Source organism: Sus scrofa, chromosome 14, assembly GCF_000003025.6.
Source record: "Sus scrofa isolate TJ Tabasco breed Duroc chromosome 14, Sscrofa11.1, whole genome shotgun sequence".
Lineage (NCBI taxonomy): Eukaryota > Metazoa > Chordata > Mammalia > Artiodactyla > Suidae > Sus > Sus scrofa.
Window position 1 is genome coordinate 76,750,670 of NC_010456.5, and position 23,405 is coordinate 76,774,074.

At 38.3% G+C, this 23,405-nt stretch overlaps 1 protein-coding gene across 4 annotated transcripts in view; it reads left to right on the forward strand.

The window, feature by feature from the left end:
- The window catches only part of VCL (vinculin), a 111,733-nt gene that overhangs the window by 50,527 nt on the left and 37,801 nt on the right, over positions 1 to 23,405 (forward strand). For all 4 annotated transcript variants that reach the window (XM_005671074.3, XM_021072078.1, XM_005671073.3 and 1 more), the window contains 4 exon segments: positions 12,391 to 12,541; positions 12,722 to 12,830; positions 15,534 to 15,656; positions 17,676 to 17,836. In XM_005671074.3, the coding sequence (XP_005671131.1) occupies positions 12,391 to 12,541; positions 12,722 to 12,830; positions 15,534 to 15,656; positions 17,676 to 17,836 (544 nt within the window).

Sequence of the window (23,405 nt, forward strand, 5' to 3'; positions counted from 1 at the left end):
GTAAAGTTTGTGCCCAAGTATATAAAAGAATTCTTTATTTTCATACATCTCCCTGAATCTTTTGAAGTTTTCACACATATAATTATTATTATTTGATAAAATCATATGTATATACACAAAAAGACAAGAGGATGGAATGAATCATTTATGGAGGCAGCACTTCTTATTTGAAGAATAGTAAAAAGACTGCACTGTCAGTTGCTAATACCTGGAGTTTCATTAGAGCTCATTCCTCAGGTTAACAATTTAAATGCTTGAAAACCTAGTGAAGACAGAATTTTTGGGGCATCAGCAGTGACTTTTACTGATCTGAGGTTAGGTTCCAAATATGGGAAAGCAGAGAGTGTTTGAGGGCCTTTCCCTTACCCCCAATACCTGGCCTTATATTTATGAAGGGATTGGACTTTAATATTTTCTTCAAATGATACTATATATACTGACTATAGAGAGAAAAAGGGGGAATCTTAAAAGAAGATGTTTGGAGTTCCCTGGAGGTTCAGTGGCTTAAGGATCTAGCATTATCACTGGTGTGGCATGGGTTTGATCCCTGGCCCCAGAACTTTCCACATGCTGTAGGTGTGACCAAAAAAAAAAAAAAAAAAGATGTTTATCATGCATTTAAAATTATTCAGGAGTTCCCATTTTGGCTCAGCATGTTAAAAACCTAACTAGTATCCATGAGGTTGCAGGTTTGACCCCTGGCCTTGATCAGTGGCTTAAGAATCTGTGTTTCCACAAGTGGTGGCGTAGATCACAGATGTGCCTTGGATCTGGTATTGTCGTGGCTGTCATGTAGGCCTGTAGCTGCAGCTCTGATTCAACCCCCCAGCCAGGGAATGTCCATGTGCCACAGGTGTGGCCATAAAAAGAAAAAATAAAAACAAAAAAATAAAATTATTCAATGCAAAGGCTTAAATATACCACCATGTTTATGACCCAGTTTTGACATTTCTTTATTTTTAAATATGATGGGCTTCTCAAACTTGAAAGTGATCTGGGCCTTTCTTGATCTCTGAGGGACTCTGCTTAGATAGGAAGGGAGAGACAGTCTCAACATAGGTTAAGAAGAGAGTGGGGGGAGTTACCTGGTGGCCTAGTGGTTATGACTTGGCTCTTTCATTGCTGTGGCCAGAAGTTCAGTCCCTGGTCTGGGAACTGAGATCCCACATCAAGCTGCTGCATGCCATGGCCCAAAAAAGGAAAAGAAGAAGAGAACAGGAATAGCCTAGCCAGTTAATTTTGCCTGCCAGATTAATTATGCCAGGGCCAGCCTGGTTGGAAATGGACATAGCCACCGTGGGGGAAATCCTCACCAACTAACCACTTGTGTTCTTTATTCTTCCCACCTGTTTCCTTCCTACTTACCAAGAGTTGTCTGTACTTTGCCTGATCGGAAGTGCTTGTGGCCTGACCAGCTCTTTCTTTTGAAAGGACAGGTCTCAAGATGTTAATTAACACCTGCTTCCTTGGGTGTGTGCCAGGGTAATCCAACTTCCATGAAATCAGATTTTCAGTTGTTCTGCTCTGTAGCAATGCGGAGAGAATGTATATGTTGTGACTTTGTTTATAACCTAAATGGCTATACTGTCTGAGGTCGGATTTTATTAAAACAGTGATTTTGGTATGGATTTTGGTTTCCCTCACTGCCAACATGTTTTTGGGGGGTGGAGTGAAAGTTTCATTTGTTAAATGGTTTAGAGAGCTTTTTGGTGTAAACTTATAGAGCAGTGTATGTCTAAATAGGCCCATCAGACTCTCTCCTTTATAGAGGCATCCTTTCTTTTATTGCATTTAACTTCATTGTGCTTTGCAGATACTGCTTTTTATTTATTTATTTATTTATTTATACAAATTGAAGGTTTGTGGGAACCCTGCATTGTCATATGGTAGTGTTTTTAAGTGATAAAGTATTTAAACTTGAAGAGGGTACATTTTTTTTAGGCATAATGCTATTGCATACTTACTAGATTGCAGTAGAGTGTAAACATAACTTTTACGTGCACTGGAAAACCAACACATTTGTGTGCCTCACTTAATTTGATATTCACTTTATTTTGGTGGCCTGGAACCAAGCCCGAAATAGCTCCAAGCTGTGCCTATATTATTTTGTCCAAAGTTCTCTCTCCCCTCCTCGGCTGAATCAGTGAGCTGGTGTATGATGACTGATTTTGACAAAAGCAGATTGAGATTGTTTGGTTTCAGGGTGAGGGAGTTACCTGTTCTTTGTGATAGTAAACTGCCCTCTCTAGTCAAACCGGGTCTATTGCAAATGCATGATATTATTTGCAGAAAGGATTATCAGCTTGGGGTGTGTATGTGTGAGACAGAGACAGAGACACAGAGGAACACTTACAGAGAGAAAGAAAGAAAGAGAGGGAGGGAATACTCGTCCATTAGAAAGACAGCTCAAAGAAGTGCTGTGACGGGGAATTATCATTATAAGTAGTGCTGAGCTCCCAAGGCCAGGAGCAGAGCTGTCCCTGTCTCTATCACAGCTTCCCTATCTCTCAGGTAAAAATGACTACTTCCACTTTTATGTCCCCTCTGCATGTGCTGGACATCCTTCTAAATACTAATTTGTATTTGTTATCATGTATGTCTTCTCCTGTTAAGGTGGTAACCCCTTAAAAGTAGGGACTTAAAAAAAAATCTAGTTGAGGACTCATGCAGCATGTAGTAGGTCCTCAATATGTTAGATGAACAAATACATGAAAGAATTAAACTAAAGGATTTTAAGATTAATATCCCACTTCTGAATGCAGTCTAGCAGAACCTTTAAAATTGTCTTGTGGCAATCAATATTTATAATCTCCAGCTTTGTTTTCCTCTTTTTTTTTTTTCTTCTTTCTTTTGCTTTTTGGCTGTGCGCATGTCATGCATAAGTTCTTGGGCCAGGGATCAAACCTGCACCACCGCAGTGATAATGCTGGATCTTTAACCTACTGTGCCTACCAGGAGAACTCTGTTCCTCTTACTTTTCTTAAATAAAAAATTCAGGATAAATCTTGATTAGTGATAATTGAAATCACTTGGGGCTGAGTAGTTTGGAACCTTTCCATCTCTTAAATTGAATGGAGTTATGTCATGTAGTAATTCTGTGAAGAATGGATTAGAGAGTTAAGAGATTGTCCTGTGAGGCTGTCATTAGTCCATAGATCTAAAGCATAAGAGCTTTCTATTAATTTAGGTTGAAGACTCAAAGGCAGAGAGAAACCTTAACCTGTGCTAGTTGATTGATTTAAAGTAGCTAAATCAATGTTATTAATATAGAGTCAAGACATATAATTATTTAGGTATTGGACCATATCCCTGCTGTCATTCTCTAAAATGCTTTTTAAAAATTCAGATTTGTATTAAAAAGTGGAAGATCACTTTAAGAAGCCAGGCAGCTTGAATGTTTAAATAAAATTTTCCACAGACAAGACAGACTTCTTCCTGTTCTGCCTACTGGTTAGTCATGGCAGGATTTGTTTGGCTTTTATGAGAGTGCCATTAAATTTTAATGCACAGATCAGATGTCATACTGTAGGTAAAGGAAAGAGTGCAGTGTCTATTTTGGCCCTATCATTTTACCACACAAGGGAACCATTAGTGGAGAGACTCAAATTGATTCCTGTTAAAGCTTTTCTATTTCATCTTTTTTCCCCCCGTTTCCTTTCTCCATGATTTTTTTTTTCTTTTTCCAAATGTGCAAACTTGTATAGTAACTGTATCCTTTCAAATAGGTGTAGTGTGACAGTTGCCTTCTTTGGTGCTTATTTTGTTTGCTATAATTTCATCAAGGTTCCTGTTACCTGGAAATAAAATTAAGTTTGTGACTTTTTCAAGTTAATGATTTTTTTCTTTGTTTTTGTTTGTTTGTTTGTTTTGTCTTTTTGTCATTTTAGGGCAGCACCCACGGTATATGGAGGTTCCCAGGCTAGGGATCTAATCGGAGCTGAAGCCACCAGCCTACGCCAGAGCCACAGTAACACCAGATCCAAGCCACGCCTGCGACCTACACCACAGCTCATGGCAATGCCGGATCCTTAACCCACTGCTCGAGGCCAGGGATCAAACCCGCAACCTCATGTTTCCTAGTCGGATTTGTTTCTGCTGTGCCACAACGGGAACTCCACAAGTTAATGGTTTCTATGGCCAGATGATTTCATCTGTACTTGGTGGAAACCCATTCATTTATTCAACAAATTTTTATTGAGCATTATGTGTCAGAGATTATATTCTTTGGATACATTAATGAACAAGATAGACAAAGTCCTTGACGTTGCTGAACTTATAGTTTTATATGGGAGGTAGAGAAAATGAAACAGAGGGTTTATGTCTCATGGGAGCACATAAAAGAGGTACCTAATAGATTTAGGATGGTTTCCTGAAGGAAGAATCATTCAAAAGCAACACCTAAGAGAATAAGTAGGGGTTATTCAAGCAAAAGAAAGGAGAGAGAGAGAGAAAGATGCTTTAGCTAGAAGGAACGGCTATTAAAAAACCTTGACATAGAGGCTTCAACTAGTGAAGTAGTGCTCTTCAACTAGTGGTTTTCAATAAGTTGCTGGCTATCCCTAAAAGACTTTTGAAATACTTCTCTTGAATAGTTAAAGTTTTCATTTAAATATATAAAATTAAATATTAAATATTAAATATACATATATTTTTTTCCATTTTAGGGCTGTACCTGCGGCATATGGAGGTTCCCAGGCTAGGAGTCCCATTGGAGCTACAGCTGCTGGCACGTGCCACAGTCACAGCAACACAGGATCTAAGCAGCATCTGCAACCTTCACTGAAGCTCAGAGCCACACCAGATCCTTAACCCACTGAGTGAGGCCAGGGATCGAACCTGCAATCTCATGTTTCCTAATCAGATTCGTTTCTGCTGCACCATGACAGGAACTCCTCATTTAAATATTTTTTAATCACAAATTTAGTTGCAAGCATGTATTTTCTGCCATATTATATATTATATACGTGTCTTATGTTTTGCTGCAAATTTAGCTCATTTAATTTGTGGGAAATATCTACCGTGATCATTGGTAAAACAGTCCTAGAAGTTTTAGTTAGTCAATTATCTTTTAAAGATTTAAAAAATAAGAAAAAAAAGTGTCTTTATCCACATAGCTACCATTTTGTGGTCTTCATTTGTTTCTTATAAATCCAAACTTCTATCTGGTATAATTTTCTTTCTTCCTGAGAGGCTTCCTTTAACGTTTCTTTTAGTTCAGATCTACTAGGTGATGAATTCTTTTAGCTTTTACATATCTGAAAAAGTCTTTATTTTGCCTTAATTTTTCCAATATTTTCTTTCAGTACTTTGCTCTACTGTTCTCTGGCTTACATTGTTTCCAATAGGAAGTGTGTTGTTATTCTTATGTTTCTTCCTCTGTATATAAAGTGTCATTTTTCTCTGCCTGCTTTTATTTATTTATTTAACTGTGCCTGAGGCATGTGGAAGTTCCTGGGCCAGAGACTGAACCTGAGCCACAGCAGCAACCTGAGCTGCTGCAGTGACAATACTGAATCCTTAACCCACTGAGCCACATGGGAACCTTCTGATTCCTTTTAATATTTTCTACTTGTTAATGCTTTTAAGCAATTTTTCTTTCTTTCTTTCTTTCTTTCTTTCTTTCTTTCTTTCTTTCTTTCTTTCTTTCTTTCTTTCTTTCTTTCTTTCTTTCTTTCTTTCTTTCTTTCTTTCATCTTTTAGGGCCATACCCATGGTGTATGGAGGTTCCCAGGTTAGGGGTCCAATTGGAACTGTGGCCACTGGCCTACACCACAGCCACAGCAACTTGGGATCCAAGCCCCATCTGCAACCTACATCACAGCTCACGGCAATGCCGGATCCTTAATCCACTGAGTGAGGCCAGGGGTCAAGCCTGCATCTTCATGGAACTCCTGTTTTAAGCAGTTTCATTATGATGTGCTTTGGTATACTTCTCTTGATATTTCTTGTGCTTGGGGTATTATTAAGCTTTTTGGCTCTGGGGCTTTATAGTTTTCATTAAATTAGAAAAACTGTGACAATTGTTTCTTCAATTTTTTTTTTTTTTTATCCTTTCTCTCTTTTGGGAACTTGAATTACACACATATTAGGTTGCTTGGAGTTGTGCCACAGCTCACTGATGCCCTGTCAATTTTCTTCTAAGTCTCGTTTTGTGCCATTTTAGATAATTTTCATTACTATGACTATAGTTTCAGTAATATTTTTCATGCAATATCTTGTCTGATAGGAGTCTTTCCAGTGCATTTTTGTGTCTCAGACACATCTCTGATTGTTCCACTTGAGTGTTTGTCTTTAATTTTTCATTTATCTACTCGATCTTTCGTTTGCATTTTGAACATATGGAATATAGTTATAATGCCTATCTTAATGTACTTGTCTACTAATTCTGGCATCTGTGTCATATCCAGGTTGGTTTTGAGTGATTGTTTTTTTCTCTTCATTTTCATACCTTTTTGTATGCCTGGTAAATTTTAATTGGATGCTAGTGTCATATTACAACAAACACAACGCAAATGTTTTGTCTTATAGCTGTGGAGGTCAGAAGTCCAGAATGGGTTAGCGGAGTTATGTTCCTTCTGCAGATTCTAGGAATGGATCCATTTATTTGCCTTTTCCTCCCTCTAGAAGTTGCTTCAATTCTCTTGCTTACTTCTAAATTTCCAAATTCTGCATTGGTGGTTCAGTGGTAGAATTCGCACCTGTCGAATTCCTCTGCATTACTTCAGTGTCTGCTTCTGTTATCACATCAGCTTCTGCTTCTCTTGTCAAATCATAATGAAATAATACCTTCAATGTGCAGATAAAATAACTCTTAACCAGAATTTTATAATACTGAAATAGTCTTTGAAGATTGAGGACAAAATAGGCATTTTCAAACAAACTAAATTTTTTCAGCCGCAGACTTTTTTTTTTGCCTTTTAAAAAAATTGTAGTTTATTTACAATGTTGTGTTTATTTATTTATTTATTTTTGGTCTTTTTGCCATTTCTTGGGCCGCTGCCGTGGCATATGGAGGTTCCCAGGCTAGGGGTCTAATCGGAGCTGTAGCCACTGGCCTATGCCAGAGCCACAGCAACTCAGGATCTGAGCCATATCTGTGACCTACATCACAGCTCACGGCAATGCCGGATCCTTAACCCACTGAGCAAGGCCAGGGATCAAACCCGCAACCTCATGGTTCCTAGTCGGATTTGTTAACCACTGAGCCACAACGGGAACTCGAATGTTGTTTTTATTTCTGATGTACCCCAAAGCTATTCAGATATACTTAAATACACCCTTTTTAATATTTTTTTTATTAAGGCTTGTTTCAGGATATTGAATATAGTTCCCTATGCTATACAGTAGGACCTTGTTATTTATCCATTCTATATGTAGCAGTTTTCATCTGCTAACCTCAAACTCCTGATCCATCTCTCCCCCACCCCACCCTTCTTGGCAATCACAAGTCTGTTCTCTAGGTGAGTATATTTTTGTTTTATAGATGGGTTCATTTGTAGCATATTTTAGATTTCACATATAAGTGATACCGTATGGTATTTGTCTTTCTCTTTCTGATTTACTTCACTTAGTATATCTGTAGTTCTATCCATGTGCTGCAAATGTGTTATTTCATTATTTTTTATGGCTGAGTAGTATTCTATTGTATATATGTTCCACATATTCTTAATCCATCCATCTGTTGTTGGGCATTTAGGTTTTTCCAGGTCTCGGCTATCGTGAATAGGGCACCAGCAGACTTTTACTAGAGGAAATTCTAAAGAATGTCCTTCAGACAGTAGTCAGATGATTCTACGTATAAGGCCTGAGGTATAAGAGGGAATGATTAGTCAAGATATTGGACAATTTGTTAGTAAATATAAACAAACTGACATATATAATAATATAACATGTAAAGATTTAGAAGTTTAAAATAAAAGATAAAATATTTTATACATGAAAGCAATAACATAAACATAAAGTAAAATTTAAAACAATAGCATAAAGGTCAGGAAGGGATGATTGCAAATTAAGTATCCTAAGATCATCCTGATTTTTGGGAAGGAAGTAAAATTATTGACTCATTTTAGATTTTTAACATTGCAAGTATGCATGCTAAAGCATTGGCTGTAACTACAAAAGTAACAAAATAGAGTATATAACCTGTAACATATGAAAGCGGATAAAACAAAAAGATCCTCAATCCAAAAATTATAGGACATATGGGAAATAGTAAGATATAAAAATAATACTAAATGTATCAGTAATATTAATACATTTAAATGGGCTACATTATTAAGTTAAAAGTTGGTAGATTGGATTAAAATATGTAGTTATATGGTATTTATAGACATATCTAAAACACAAGGATCAGAGAATTAGAAAATTATATACCAGTCAAATAAAACAGACAAAACTGGTTTAAAAATCTTAATATCAGACAAAATAAGCAACAGACTCATTGGTGATATAGAGAGATGTTACATAATAATAATAGTTTCAAATTATAAGAAAGGTATAATAACTATAAGCTTATATATACTTAAGTTAGCCTCAGTATATATAAAACTAAAACAGAACTACAAGTGTATATGGACAAATTTATTGTTAGGGAGAGATTTTATCACTCAGTAATTGAAAGATAAAACAGACAAGGAATTCTAGCTATGGCAGTGGGTTAAGAATCCAACTACAGCGGCTTAGGTCGCTGTAAAGGTGCAGGGTTTGATCCTCAGCCTGGCACCATGAGTTAAAGGATCCGGCATTGCTGCAGCTATGGCATAGGTTGTAGTTTCCGTGTGTGTCACAGCTGAGGCTTATATTCAGTCCCTGGCCCTGGAACTTCCATATGCCATGGATGCAGTCATAAAAAAATGGGAGAAAAAGGGTGTGTGTGTGTGTGTGTGTGTATACACACACATATATATAAATATATATATATATATATATATATGCATGATGGGGTCACTTTGCTGTACAGCAGAAATTGACAGAACATTGTAAACTGACTATAATAAAAATCTTTAAAAAATAATAAAAAAAAGACAAAAAATCAGCAAGGATATAGAAGATTTGAATAACAATTTATTTTTTGCTTTTTAAGGCCATGCCTGTGGTATATGGAAGTTTTAGGCTCAGAGTTGAATCAGAGCAGCAGCTGCCAGCCTACTCCACAGCTACAGCAATGCGGGATCTGAGCCACATCTGCAACCTACACCACAGCTCCTGGCAATACCGATCCTTAACCCACAGAGCGAGGCCAGGGATTGAACTCACATCCTCATGGATCCTAATTGGGTTCATTACCGCTGAGCCACAATGGGAACCCCAAATTGTACCCTTTAAAAGGACTAATTATAGTTATATAAATTTCACATCAATTAAACTATTTTGAGATCAATTTGAGTCAGTCATATGGGTGAAGATATGTAAGGATGATTATGCACTGAATTGTTGAGACTGAAGAAACATATTCTCATCTGCTGTCGTGGGAATGTAAATTGATAACATCTGTGGATGGTAGTGTGGCAACCTTTGTGAAAGTTATTAATGTCTAAACTTTTGACTCAGCAGTTCCATTTCTAGATTATATCCTACAGATATATACATTTAAAAATGATACTTACTCAAGATGATTCATTGCAGCAGCCTAATAAATTATAGACTGGTTGTGTAGCTATATAAAAGAATGAGGAGGCTTTTTATGTAGTTTTATTAGAACATCTCCAAGTTAAATTAAGTAAAAAATTCACTACACAGGAGTTCAAATTGTGGTGCAATGGAAATGAATCTGACTAGGAACCATGAGGTTTCGGGTTTGATCCCTGTCCTTGAGCAGTGGGTTAAGGATCTGGCATTGCCATGAGCTGTGGTGTAGCTCTCAGAAGCGGCTGGGATCTGGTGTGGCTGTGGCTGTGGCATAGGCTGGTAGCTGTAGCTCCAGTTGGACCCCTAGCCTTGAAACCTCCATATGCCGCGGGTGCCGTCCTATAAAGCAAAAAAAAAAAAAAAAAAATTCACAACTCCGAAAATATGCATGATATGATTCTGTATATGTAGAAAAGTGGATGTCTTATGTTTCTGTTTCTGTATGCAGAAAGTGTCTTTTTTGGGAGAATACAGAGGAAACTCATAATGCTGCTTGCAAGTACATGGAATTTGAGTGCCTAGGACATAGAGGAGGAAAGATTTTCATTGTATGCTTTAGGGTTTTCGATACATGTATATGTTTGGTCATGTATATGAAACTATATATTATGTAATTTAAAATTAAATTTTAATTTTAATTAAAAAACCTTTAGAAGGAGAAAACAACCAATCATCTAAAAGTGATAAAAAGCCGCACCAGGAGTTCCCTAGTGGCTCAGTGGGCTAAGGATCTGACATTGTCACTCCTGTGGCTTGAATCACTGCTTTGGTGTGGGTTAGATCATTGGCTCTGGAACTTCCGTATACTGTGGGTGCGGCCAAAAAAAAAAAAAAAGGCCACTTTAGTTGAGGTCTTGCTCTTTGCTGATACTGCTATTGTGCTGGATTATGGCTCTGATGTTTGTGACTTACTAAAATATGCCTCTTGAGAGTTAGAATAGTGCTTGTTGCATTTTAATATACATACCTATAGTGTCCATAGCCCAATGCTGTTGCATTTTAATATACATACCTATAGTGTCCATAGCCCAATGTTTTTTATGTAGTTGGAATTCATGTTGGTTGGATTCTATTTATTAATAACACAATACTGCCTTATATTTGTAGAGTTTTATGTTATTCCATTTGATACTCAAAATTGCTTTTTGAATTGGGCTTTTATTTACATGTGACAATTTTCTGTGTTCTCAAATAAGAATGTGTAATTTTGAATAAAAATTTTAAGTAATTTATTCCATATCTTTATAAGTTACTCAGTAATAACATAATAGATTTATTGAATGTGAGTTAGAGATGATCTATTAGGTCCTTTTCAACTCTGTATGGAAGAATGACTGAATGAATGAATATACTTTAGTAATATAAGAGGATCAGTGAGAATACTTGCTTTATGTGTTTTGGGTTCCTTTTTTAAATGAACCCCCTTCCCCCAATAAAAAGACACCTTTGGTTGATCAAGTGATCTAAATTATTAAGCTATATTAATATTAAACTATTAATAACTGGTCCAGTTATTAATGCCAGTGACAATTAATTAACAGTATAGTCTAATAGGGTTGTTTTCAAACAGTCCAGTTTATCAAACAAATCCATTAGGCTAGATGAATGAAAAATTTATATGTTACCTCATACTTTTTCTCTGTGTTTCCTTCTATTCCTTTATTTTGTCTGATCATTTAATTTCACCTAACACAGTGTATGGCATTTTATTTCCAGATGTTAAATCTGAAATTATTGTCAAAGTTTTCAGTTCTTGTGTAAGTATCTTTTAATGGCAGTGTGTATAGAGTGAGAAATAAGGCAACAGAGGAGTTAGACAGATAGCAACCTAGGAGTAGAAAGTCCAAAACATATTCTTACTCTTTTTTTTTTTTTGTCTTTTTGCCTTTTCTAGAGCCACTCCCGTGGCATATGGAGGTTCCTAGGCTAGGGGTCTAATCAGAGCTGTAGCTGCCAGCCTTCAACAGAGCCATAGCAACTTGGGATCTGAGCCACGTTTGCAACCTACACCACAGCTCATGGCAACGCCGGATCCTTAATCCACTGAGCAAGGCCAGGGATCGAACCTGTGACCTCATGGTTCCTAGTAGGATTCATTAACCACTGAGCCATGATGGGAACTCCTTTTTTTTTTTTTTGGCTTTTGTTTGTTTGTTTGTTTGTTTTTGCTTTTTAGGGCTGCATCCATGGCATATGGAGGTTCCCAGGCTAGGGGTTGAATTGGAGCTGTAGCTGCCGGCCTACACCACAGTTCACAGCAATGCTGGGTCCTTAACCCACTGAGTGAGGCCAGGGATTGAACCTGCATCTTCATGGATACCAGTCGGATTCTTCGTTTCCACTGTACCACAATGGGAACTTCTTCTTACTCTTTTTTTGTTATTAGGAAATGATGAAGAACGAGGGTTTAAAGCAGTGAATGACTGAATGTGCTGCCCTTAATTGTAAAATCTAAAAGCAGAAGACTTAGGTTCTATTATAAATAGGTCTTAGTGGGAATTCCCTGGTGGCGCAGTGGGTCTAGGATCTGGGGTTGTCACTGCTATGGCTCAGGTTGCTGCTGTGGTGTGGGTTGGATACCTGGCCCTGGAATTTCCACATGCTGTGGGTGCAGCTAAAATAAAATAAAATAAATAGGTCTTGGCTAGTTTTCATATAGGAAAAAAATGTGAATTTATGTCCGTTTATATTCTTTGCATTTGCATGTGACATTCTTCTGCTTGGTTCTGCCAGTGAGTTAATTCTCCATGCTCTTCCCCTCAGGGTTGAGAATGCTTGTACCAAGCTTGTCCAGGCAGCCCAGATGCTTCAGTCAGACCCTTACTCAGTGCCTGCTCGAGACTATCTGATCGATGGGTCAAGGGGCATCCTCTCCGGCACATCAGACCTGCTCCTCACCTTCGATGAGGCTGAGGTAGGCAATCTGAGGCCATGCAGACCTCTTCCAGACAATAAGCCCTGTCTTAAAGATTATAATGGAGGATTGACGGTTGTTTAGGATGAGAAAATGTTGACTAGCTACCCATCTGAATTACTATGTTTTCTATCTAAATTCTTCACTCAATTGACTGAATACTCTGAAATATATTTTCAGGTTCGTAAAATTATTAGAGTTTGCAAAGGAATTTTGGAATATCTTACAGTGGCAGAAGTGGTGGAAACTATGGAAGATTTGGTCACTTACACAAAGAATCTTGGACCAGGTTAGTCATATCCTTCTTTTTATACTAAAAATTTTTATGGTTTGGCCATGTTTGATCAAGAAGAAAGGGTCGCTCCTCCTACTTTTTTGTGGAAAATGTAGGTGATGATGCATTTGACTTTTGGGTATCTCTACTCTGTTGATGGAGCTGACTCTGTGCTTCTACTGAGGAGACAGCATTGTCTCTGAAAGCTGAATCTGCTTTCTACAAATCCTGGCTCTGTCTAATGAATTAAATTGGACATTGCAAATGCTGCTGGAGAATGTAGGAAATGCTTTTCTGTTACTGCAGTGCTTAAGGCCACCCTGAATCCTGACCTCTTCATTCCGCATTATACAGCATTCCTTCACTGGCTGCCAGCCGGCCTGTAGCTCTCTATGACCTCTTAGCATGCTCATTAGCCTGCCTGCTATTATGATTCATGCCCATGTCCAAGGCCGCATAATACAGTCAGACCTAGAAAAAGAGAAGAGCTTCTGTGGCTAAATCTCTTGATTGTTCCATCATTTGAAAATCAAATATTTAAAATACATGAACATAGATACCAGCTTTTGATGTTACAGATATAGATCACAAACTTGAAGCTCCTTAAAGTATGAATGAAACCAGTGACAAGACATATCAGATGTTTAGTCTGTTAGAATTAAAGATCACATGTAATGAAATTCTTTGTCTTATATAAAATGACTTTTAATTAATATTATTATTTGCTTGAGGTTCCAATGCAGTCATCCTATAAACTTATGGCAGTTAAGAATTCCTCTGAAGAGTTCCCTTTTGGCTCAGTGGGTTAAGAACCTGACTAGTATCTACAAGGATGAGGGTTCCATCCCTGGCCTCATTCAGTGGGTTAAGGATCCAGCATTGCCACAAGCTGCAGCATAGGTTGAGGATGCAGTTTGTCTTTTTTTTGTGTTTTCTATGGCCGCTTCCCACGGCATATGGAGGTTCCCAGGCTAGGGGTCTAATTGGAGCTGTAGCCACCAGCCTACGCCAGAGCCACAGCAACGTGGGATCTGAGCCACGTCTGTGACCTACACCACAGCTCACGGCAACGCCAGATCCTTAACCCACTGAGCAAGGCCAGGAATCGAACCCACAACGTCATTGTTCCTAGTCGGATTCGTAAACCACTGTGCCACGACGGGAACTCCCTGAGGATGCAGTTTGGATCTGGCATTGGTGTGGTTGTCGTGGAGGCCAGAGGCAGCTCTGATTTGACCCCTAGCCTGGGAACTTCCATATGCTGTAGGTGCGGCCCTTTAAAAAAAAAAAAAAAAAAAAAAAAATTCCTCTGAAGATCACTGGGAAATGACTTTGGAGCAGTACCCTTTAAACTTTCTCATAGTACTGTGAATAAATTTTATTTCTTTAAATGAATCTCATGCAGAATCCCGGCATATAAAAGGACAAATGGAGTTTTTTGGGGTGAAGCAGGAGCAGCCCCACCCTTCCCATCTCTCTTTGGGTACCTCTTGACATTCTGTGAAACTACTTTAGAAATTTTAAGAGCAGTTTGAAAGTCAAAGCTTTAGAGAGTCACATAGCACCTTTGAATAATATCCAAAGTAAACAAAAAGTAGCTAGCAGGCTGATTCCAAAACACCAGATGCTTTCAAATGCTGTCATCACTATAATTATTTTTATAATATTTTTATTTGTTTCTAATTATAAAAGTAGTACATCCTTATTTTGGGCACATTGGAAAGTATAGAAAATTTTAAATATTAAAACAAAACACATTATTATAGTTTTTAAGATTTTTTTTCAGCCAATAAATTCTCAGTGGCTTGCCTCTTGTTATTGCACTTAGCTTTACTGAACACCACACATTCTGTGTTCTTTACAAATTGAAGGCCTGTAGCAACCCTGCCTCAAGCATATCTATTGGCAGTATTTTTCCAACAGCATTTGTTCACTTCATGTCTCTGTGTCACATTTTGGTAATTCTTGCAATGTTCTAACTTTTTTATTATTATTATATTTATTATGGTTATCTGTGATCACTGATCTTTAATGCCTGTATTGCAAAAAGATTATGATGCAGTGAAGGCTTAGATGACGGTTGGCATTTTTTAGCAATAAAGTGTTTTTAATTAAGGTACTTAATTGTTTTTTTTTTTTTTTTTTAGACATGGTGCTATTGCACACTTAATAAACTACAGTATAGTGACTTACATGCACTAGGAAACCAAAAAAAATTCATATGACTCACTTTATTGCAGTGTTTTGGCTCTGAATCCACAATATCTTTGAGTTACGCCTGTACTAGGCTCACTTGAGATTCTTACATACATAGGCTCAGTGGCCAGTACACAGCATGAAACCTGACGTGGTAGCCAGGCAAGGTATTTTTTCTCTCACCTTGTGAATTTTTTTTTCAAATATATGTATGCATATTTATTTCAGCATTTAAAAAATAGTTGTGAATATATTTATGTCAAGTTTGTGAAAATTATATCATGTTTAGCATTTACGTTTAATAAATTATTTTTCCTGAAAAGAATAAAGTTGCATGAAATTAGAACTCTCCTAAAAAATTCTATGTCCTTGATGCTAGAGTTTAGGGATAGTATCTGTTGTTTAAATAAATGGACATTCAGTTTGGACTTTCTTAATAATTCATGATAGACTTAGGCTCAGAAATCCAGACTCTGAATTATTTCACTACTCACTCTGCACAATTTATTCCTTGTGCCTCAGGAATGACTAAGATGGCCAAGATGATTGACGAGAGGCAGCAGGAACTGACTCACCAGGAGCACCGAGTGATGTTGGTGAATTCAATGAACACTGTAAAAGAGCTGTTGCCAGTTCTCATTTCCGGTATTTTCTGTCTGTACTTTTATCTTACAGGGGAAAACAAAACAAAACAAAATGAGACAAAAACAGAAAAGCCAACGTTAATATGTTCTAAACTCTGGTGTTCATTTTCTTTTGCTGTTTAGTTGCATTTCCTTCAGCCTGGGTAAAAATGCAGCTGAAGGGCTAAGAACTGGTATTCATCTTCTCTAATGCTCTCCTCCTCCTGCTCTTTCTTTGAAACTGCCCTCCTATTTGCCTAGTTCTGTTCTCCTAAAGTTCTAACAGGCCCTGTTTCTCCTCTAGAAACTCTAGTTTTGGATGTATGGATTTTGACACCTTATTTCTATTGTGAAGAGGTAGTTAGGGATTTCCTGCTATGGTGCAGTGGGTTAAGTGGCTTGTGTTGCTGTGGAGGCGTGGGTTCAATCCCTGGCCCAGAACAGTGGGTTAAACGATTGGTGTTGCCGCAGTTGAGGCATAGGTTGCAGCTGGGGCTCAGATTCATTCTCTGCCCTGGGAAGTTCCATATGCTGCAGGAGCAGCTATTAAAAAAAAAAAAAAAAGAAAAAAACACAGGAGCTGGAATGGATATTATAGCTAATTGTATGGTAAAGAAGTGAATCCAAACTCCTTCCAGTGTTACTGTTTTTTTCATTTTTCTTTCTTTTTTTGGCTGTCCCACAGCATATGGAGTTCCTGGGCCAGGCATAAGATCTGAATCATGCAGCAATGCCAGATCCTTTAACTCACTGTGCTAACCCGGTGATCAAACCTGCGTCCTGATGCTGCAGAGACACTACTGATCCTTTTATGCTACAGTGGGAACTCATGCAGTGTAGTGTTAATACAGTTTTTCCTAAAGTGTATGTGTGTGTGTGTGTGTTGTGGCTGTGCCCGAGGCATTTGGAAGTTCCCAGGCCAGGAAAAGCAGTGACCTGAGCCACTGCATTGACAACACAGGATCCTTAACCTGCTGAGCCACATGGGAACTCCCCTAAAGTATGTTCAACTCCTCTCTACATTGTAGAGCTGGTGGTCTGTACCAACTAGGCCACTTTTCTATTGGGCAGAGCCCAGAAATGCAAACATGGTGGCCACTCTCTCAACCAGCAAAAGCAAGTTGCACTTACTGAATTTCTACTACATACCAGACACTTCAAGGTTTATGTAAGTTATAGGTTAGTCAAGTTGTAGGTTAATTGGTTTAACTTTCAGAGAGCAGCTTTATTCTCAGAATCTTATGAAGCATGTCACTGTGACACCCCCTGTCCCCCAACTACTACCTTCTTGCTTTGTCGTTTCAGGTAGTAGCTAAAAAAGGAGACGTGAGTGTAAGAGTTCAGAAAGCCCTTACGTGAACTAGAAAACAAAAATTTCCAAGTAGAGTCTTATACTCTCATGGAAAATATGTTTTTGAGGCCACATGTTGTTGAGAAGAGTCTTTCTCATCTGGGTAACTCATTAAAGTATTGATTAATCTTTGTTTTATAATTTTATTAGTTTATGGGGAGATACTCTCTTCTCCAGTGTTTCATATTATTTTATTATTATTTGGTTCTTCACTTTTGGGGGTGAGAAAGTTCCTGCTATATATTCAGAGAAGTCATGGAAGATGAACTCAATACTTTGGGATCTTCCATTAGGATTGGGGGCAGCGGGATACTTCAGTTATTATTTTACTGACTATTTTTATCTTGTCCTGTTAAGTTTGTATTAGATGGGACCAGTGTTAAGGCTGGGTTGATAATTGATTTAGAAGGATATTGGATATTTTGTGATTGTGAATTATCAGTAAATGCATATGAATTAGTTCCCTGATCATGATATGGTGATGTTTTGTACTTTGAGTTTGCTTTGCAATGCAGGTTGCTGATATTGGGACCTTATTGGCAGACTTGTAGTGTTTGTTTTCACATTCTTTTTAAGCCCTTAGAAGCCCAAAATATGTTCAAGGTGTGGAAGGAACATCTTGTGTGAACATTGTAATACAGCAAGGTTAAATTCCAAGCTTAGTTTCTGATCTTTTGTTTATTTTTACAGCTATGAAGATTTTTGTAACAACTAAAAACTCAAAAAACCAAGGAATAGAAGAAGCTTTGAAAAATCGCAATTTTACTGTAGAAAAGATGAGTGCAGAAATTAATGAAATCATTCGTGTATTACAACTCACTTCTTGGGACGAAGATGCCTGGGCCAGCAAGGTAGGTGTTACAGGGGGAGAAATAAGCAAAATCCCAAATTTACCCTTCCTGGGAGTGTGATTATCTCATATTTTATCTTATAATTGTATGTAGCCTAAGACTACTTCAATACTATGAACGTAATCTTTTCGCTTTTGTTTCATGGGTTACTCGCTGCTTTTGCAAATTTCCGTCGCTTTGAAGTAGAACAAATAAATAGGTTTGTGGGGTGAATCTTGTTTGAAAGCTGAGATGAGTAGCTTTTCCTGGAGGCTGGAGTCTCCTTAATGGGACTGTTGGAGGAATTCTGGTGTGGTGTATACTCCCCTGGGTGGGAGCCCTCCTGTTTTGTGGGTGGTGGTTGCTAGGTGACTAAGATACAGCATATGCCTATGACTGAATTTTATGAAAAACTTCTCCTTAACCAACCTTTTGACCCAGAGAAATCTATAAAGAACACTCTTGGCATTTCTAGGTGTGTCCCTTCATCATCCCATTTTCCTAATGAAAGTTTAACGGAAAAACAGTTTTCACATTAGTCAATAAGTTTGTGGGATCCCCTCACCCTTGGTTTGGAATGTCTTATGGATTCCACAAGGGTTGGTGGATTCCTCCTAGAGCCCAGCAGCAGTGGTTTGTGTCACTGCTGTTCTTGTCTGTTTGTCCCTGTCTAGTGACTGTCTCCGTGAACAGAGACACTTGGGTTTAGACTTCCCTCGTAGGAGCCCAAGATGCAGGCAGTAGGGGGGAAACACAGTCTCCAGCATCCAGGTCCTCCCTGCCCCTCCCATATCCCCCGCCCCCAACCCAGGATGACCCAAATGTTGTCTCCAGGGCCACCTTGCAGGCTGGTAGCAGACTGCAGATGGGATTTTGTAGTTTGACTTCCTCTAGATGCCCAGGGGGGCTCCGTTTGTCCTCCAGGACACCTGTAAGGTAAGGTTTGAGCTGGGGCCTGAAATCACCAGCTTGCTCTCCTTTGTTGCCCAGAAAGTGAATCTAAATATTCAGGAGAAATTAGTCACTTTATCTTAACTTTGAGTTTGTTTTCAGAGGCACGAAGTTCTATGACTGTATTTTAAATCCATGTGGTAAAATCACTTAAAGTCTTTTGATACTTTACTTAATTTTGCTTTTGCATATTTGACAACTTTTTCACTTCCCTGTTATGACTTCTTTATGCATCTTTTTTTTTTTTTGTTCTCTTGTTTGTTTTATTCTTTTTTCTCACGTTTAGAAGGTAAGCTTTCTCTTGCCCTCTAGTTTCTTTTTTGCTTAAAAAGAGAAAAAAGCATGTCTGTGAGGTTTTCTTGTGCTGTGTGCCGTGCCTTATTCTGTGTGCCGGTGTGTATCACTGTGCTCGAATATGCGTCAGAATGTGACTTAATATGGGGGCTCTGGGCTGTGCCGGGCAGACTGTTTGGCTCATGTGGAGCTGTTTCTTTGGGGGAAGCAAAAGGAAAGACATTACTGTGGGATATCAGGCTTTCTACTTTTGATGGGTGCCTCCCTCTCTTTGAGCAAGCTGCTGGGAACGGTTTGGCCTGGTCATTCCCACTGACTTCATTGGACAGGCAGATTTCCCCAGGTAGCTGGGTGACTCCTAAGTTACCCGTGGACCCTGCTCTTAGGAGAAGAAACTTCCAGCTGATGCCATCTCTGTATTTGCCTCTCTTACCAATTTCCTTTGCAGGCCCTGGAATTTTGCTTTTGGAGATGCATCTTTGAGGTTTTGAGCCATAATGAAAATGGGTAGGCTAGAGGGTTTGGATGGGGCACCTGTCCTTCACAATAGCCCCAGCCTTCAAAATCAAAAGGAAAAAATAAGGGGCACTTAAAGGTTTTCCTAACTTCAGTCCCCGGCTCACTGCATGTTCTGCTGTTTAAGCTGTGAATCAGCCGTAGTTCTCTATGACCTCGTGTTCCCCTAACCTAATCTCTCTCCTTATTCTCTTTACTTTGCTTCTAGCAGATGAGAAATTGTAAAAAGGAGGAGCAGGCATTCTGACTTTAATGTTTTTCTATTTTTTGAGGGGCAAAATCATCCATCAACTAATAAATAATTGTTACTGAGCTTTATTTTCTGCACGTGCCAATGAAAGTTGCTTCTTTAAAAACAAAACCAGAAAACTCCATGGTCAGTTGAGATTTTCAGGAGGAAGATTAGGCACTTGGGGGCAGTATACAAAGGAAAAGACCTGGTCCCCACTGTGTACAGTCTTATAGCTGCCCCAGTTTATGCTGACCTGGAAGGAACTAGACTGTTAGGATGCTGCAAAACCATTAGAATGAAAGGAAAGAATAGAATTAGTTCAGCCAAAAGAAACTTAAGTACATAACGATACAGAATGAGCAAGAAATAGTTATATTTTTAACCTCCCATTGCTTGTGTTATACATTTACCTGATTCAAAAGTCAAAATGCAATAGAAGGATATACATGACACATCTCACTCTCATCCCCATCCACTCCACCTCCTTTACCACCTCAGAGTGACTGTTTTTATTAGTTGCAAGAATGTTTAGACAAAATTTTACCCTGAAAATGGAAATCGGTAACTAGGCTTTTGGTTATTTTTCAGCTTAGTAGATTATGCATCTTTCACTGCCCCACTGTAAGCAGTGAATTAGTCAGACCTTGTGTCTGTGATTCCTGGGTTCCCATTCTGTTTAATACATATGGTATTTTTTTTTTTTTTTTTTTTTTTTTTTTTTTTTTTTTTTTTTTACTTTCTCTCACCCCTACCAATAAAGAATTAACTTTGTCTTACCATACTTGTTTCATGCTTCCCCATTGGTGCAGTTTTCTCCTGGAAAGTGATGGTTCCTCTAGAAAAGTGAGGGAAGAAAGTAAGTGGAAACAAATTCTTGGTAAAAATTGCGTCTTGCCAAATAAGTTAAGATTTTAAAGAGGCAATGCAGCAGCTGATTGTTTTACCTACATTCAAATGGCAAATTTAAAAGTACTTTGACTTTAAACACTTCATTTTGTTTTGAAAATAACAATTTTCCCCTCTTTAAATCAACAGTCATCTTATAATGATCACTAAAAATTCCTTTATCATTTTCCCTGGGAACACATTATGAGACAGAAGACTTGGGGAGTTAAACACAATTCTGATTTTACCCTTTGTAAATTTAGCAGTCTATATTCAATCTTTTTTTTGGTATTACTTATATCTTTTTTTTTTTTGGTGTTTTTAGGGCCACACCCGTGGCATATGGAAGTTCCCAGGCTAGGGGTCGAATCAGAGTTGTAGCCACTGGCCTATGCCACAGCCTCAGCAACGTTAGATCCGAGCTCCATCTGTGACCTACACAACTGCTCACTGCAGTGCCAGATCATTAACCCCTTGCGAGGTCAGGGATTGAACTTGCGTCCTCATGGATGCTAGTTGGATTTGTTTCCACTGAGCCACAACGGGAACTTCCTCAATGCTAAGAATTTTTGAACCATATGTAGGTGTTTCTGTATCTGCACCTTGAGTCATTAGATACTATTTTTCAGAATTTGTTCCTCTAGTGTGTCTCCTCCCTCTGTGAGCCTAGGCTGGTGGTGGGTAAATGTAGTGTCTCGCACAGATTACTCTGCCAAAGAAGGAAGTATTGGTTAGAACATGTGATCCTATAATACTTGCCACTACTGCAGACCATTGGGATTTAAATATTGATTTTTATTTCAGTTTTGAAAAAATAAAGTTAAGTGAGCTTTTCATGAGTCTTCTAGTATTCTATTATGCAGCATTATATTCTAGGATGCAGCGAATACAGCAGAAAAGATTTATCTCTTGGAGTTTGAGATACATAGTTAATTCATGCATTTATCACATTTTATCCCCCCCCAAAGGAGTGAAGCCCAACACGTTAAAGGAATTGACATTTTCTTCCTGATCCTAGTGATATTTTAGTTGGTACATCTGATTGTGTGTGGATAGGTGGCACAGACTGGTAGAGCTGGGAAGGTAGTCTTAGAGATGAGGCACTGATACCTGGGGGGGTAGCTTGCCTTAAGATCCAGGACTAGATGACTTTACCTCATTGCTTAAATATAGTTTATAAGATTTTGTTCTATTGCCCAGTCTATTTTTTCCAAAAACATCTTTGTTCAAAGCATGGATTGGGGAGTTCCCGTTGTGGCTCAGGGGGTTATGACTAGCATCTATGGGGATCCCTGGCCTCGCTCAGTGGGTTAAGGATCCGGCGTTGCCGTGAGCAATGGTGTAGGTCGCAGATGCGGCTCGGACACTGTGTTGCTGTGGCTGTGGTGTAGGCTGGCAGCTGCAGCTCTGATTTGACCCCTTATCCTGGGAACTCCCCCATGCTGCAAGTGTGGCCCTAAAAAGCAAAAAACAAAACAAAAAAACAGCAAAAAAACCCAACCATCAAACTGAAAAACATGAATTGGGAGGTGGAAAAGTGGTCAGGAATGGAAGGGTGGGAAGGGTAGGGATGGAAGGTGTTAGTGGACAAGGGAGAGTAGGTGAGATAGGGAGTCCGTGGTCCCCGTATTTAAAATTTTCCAGAGCCTGGGATCACAGGAGCTCACTTTTCCTACCACAGTTCCTCTTGATTGTCTGTGGGAGGAACTCAGTGGTTCTCAGTATTATTCAGTGTTCTTTTGGTCTAACTGTATATTAAATTTCAGAAGTGTTTCAATTCCTGGAAAAGCATCTAAAAAGGAGTTCTTTTATGTCGTCTTTCTGCCTTATGGTATGTGTGGCAGAGTGCCAAGGCACTGTGGGTTTTTTTTTTTTTTTTTCATTTAAAACCTGAACTCATTTCCAGTATTAGGGACCCTGCCAACTGTCCCCAAAGCTACATGACTAATTCTTTTTTACATTTACTCTTTAAAAAAAAGACAACAATAACAACAAAAACAGAGAAGAGATTAGTGAAGACTTTTCTATTTGTGAAATTTGAGATTTTACCAAGAAAAGTACTTAAATGAAGGTGTGTTTTTATTCTTTTCTGTTTCATACCTAGATTGTACTCTGGGTACCTAGACTTACATGACAAGGTTTAACTAAAAGCGGTGTGGTGCATAGTAGGTTGACCACAGAGTTATGATTATTTTCTTCCTATATAAGTATATCTTAAAACTGCTTCTTAGTCCTAGTTGTTAGTTGAATTTGTTTATAGTATATCCAGGGTTAGTATACTTCTTTTGTTGCTTATGACAGAATTCTGTCAATTCCATAATAAATACTGACCTTCAAAAGAAACTTTTCTAAGATTCTTAGGAGACCAAAGTATTTGTTCCCATCAACATTTTTGCTTTTAATAGATATGACATTGAAATTATTGTATTTAAGTGATTATCTATGGTTGGCCCTTTTCCAGAAAGAATTTAAGGTGACCCTCTCAGTGACTGTTTCAAATCTCCAAAACTGTCTAAAATTCATTCTATTAAAACCTTTGGTAATTAATTGAAATTTCCAGTTTAAAACTGCAGCTTCATTCCAAATTTGCCATTGATTCTTTTTAGGAGAAAATGAGCATGTCTTAATTTTATTTTTTGATATTGTCACATCTCCCACTCAGGAGTAAATTATTTACATCCTGAGAATCAGATTCTTTCTGTGAAGCATGGT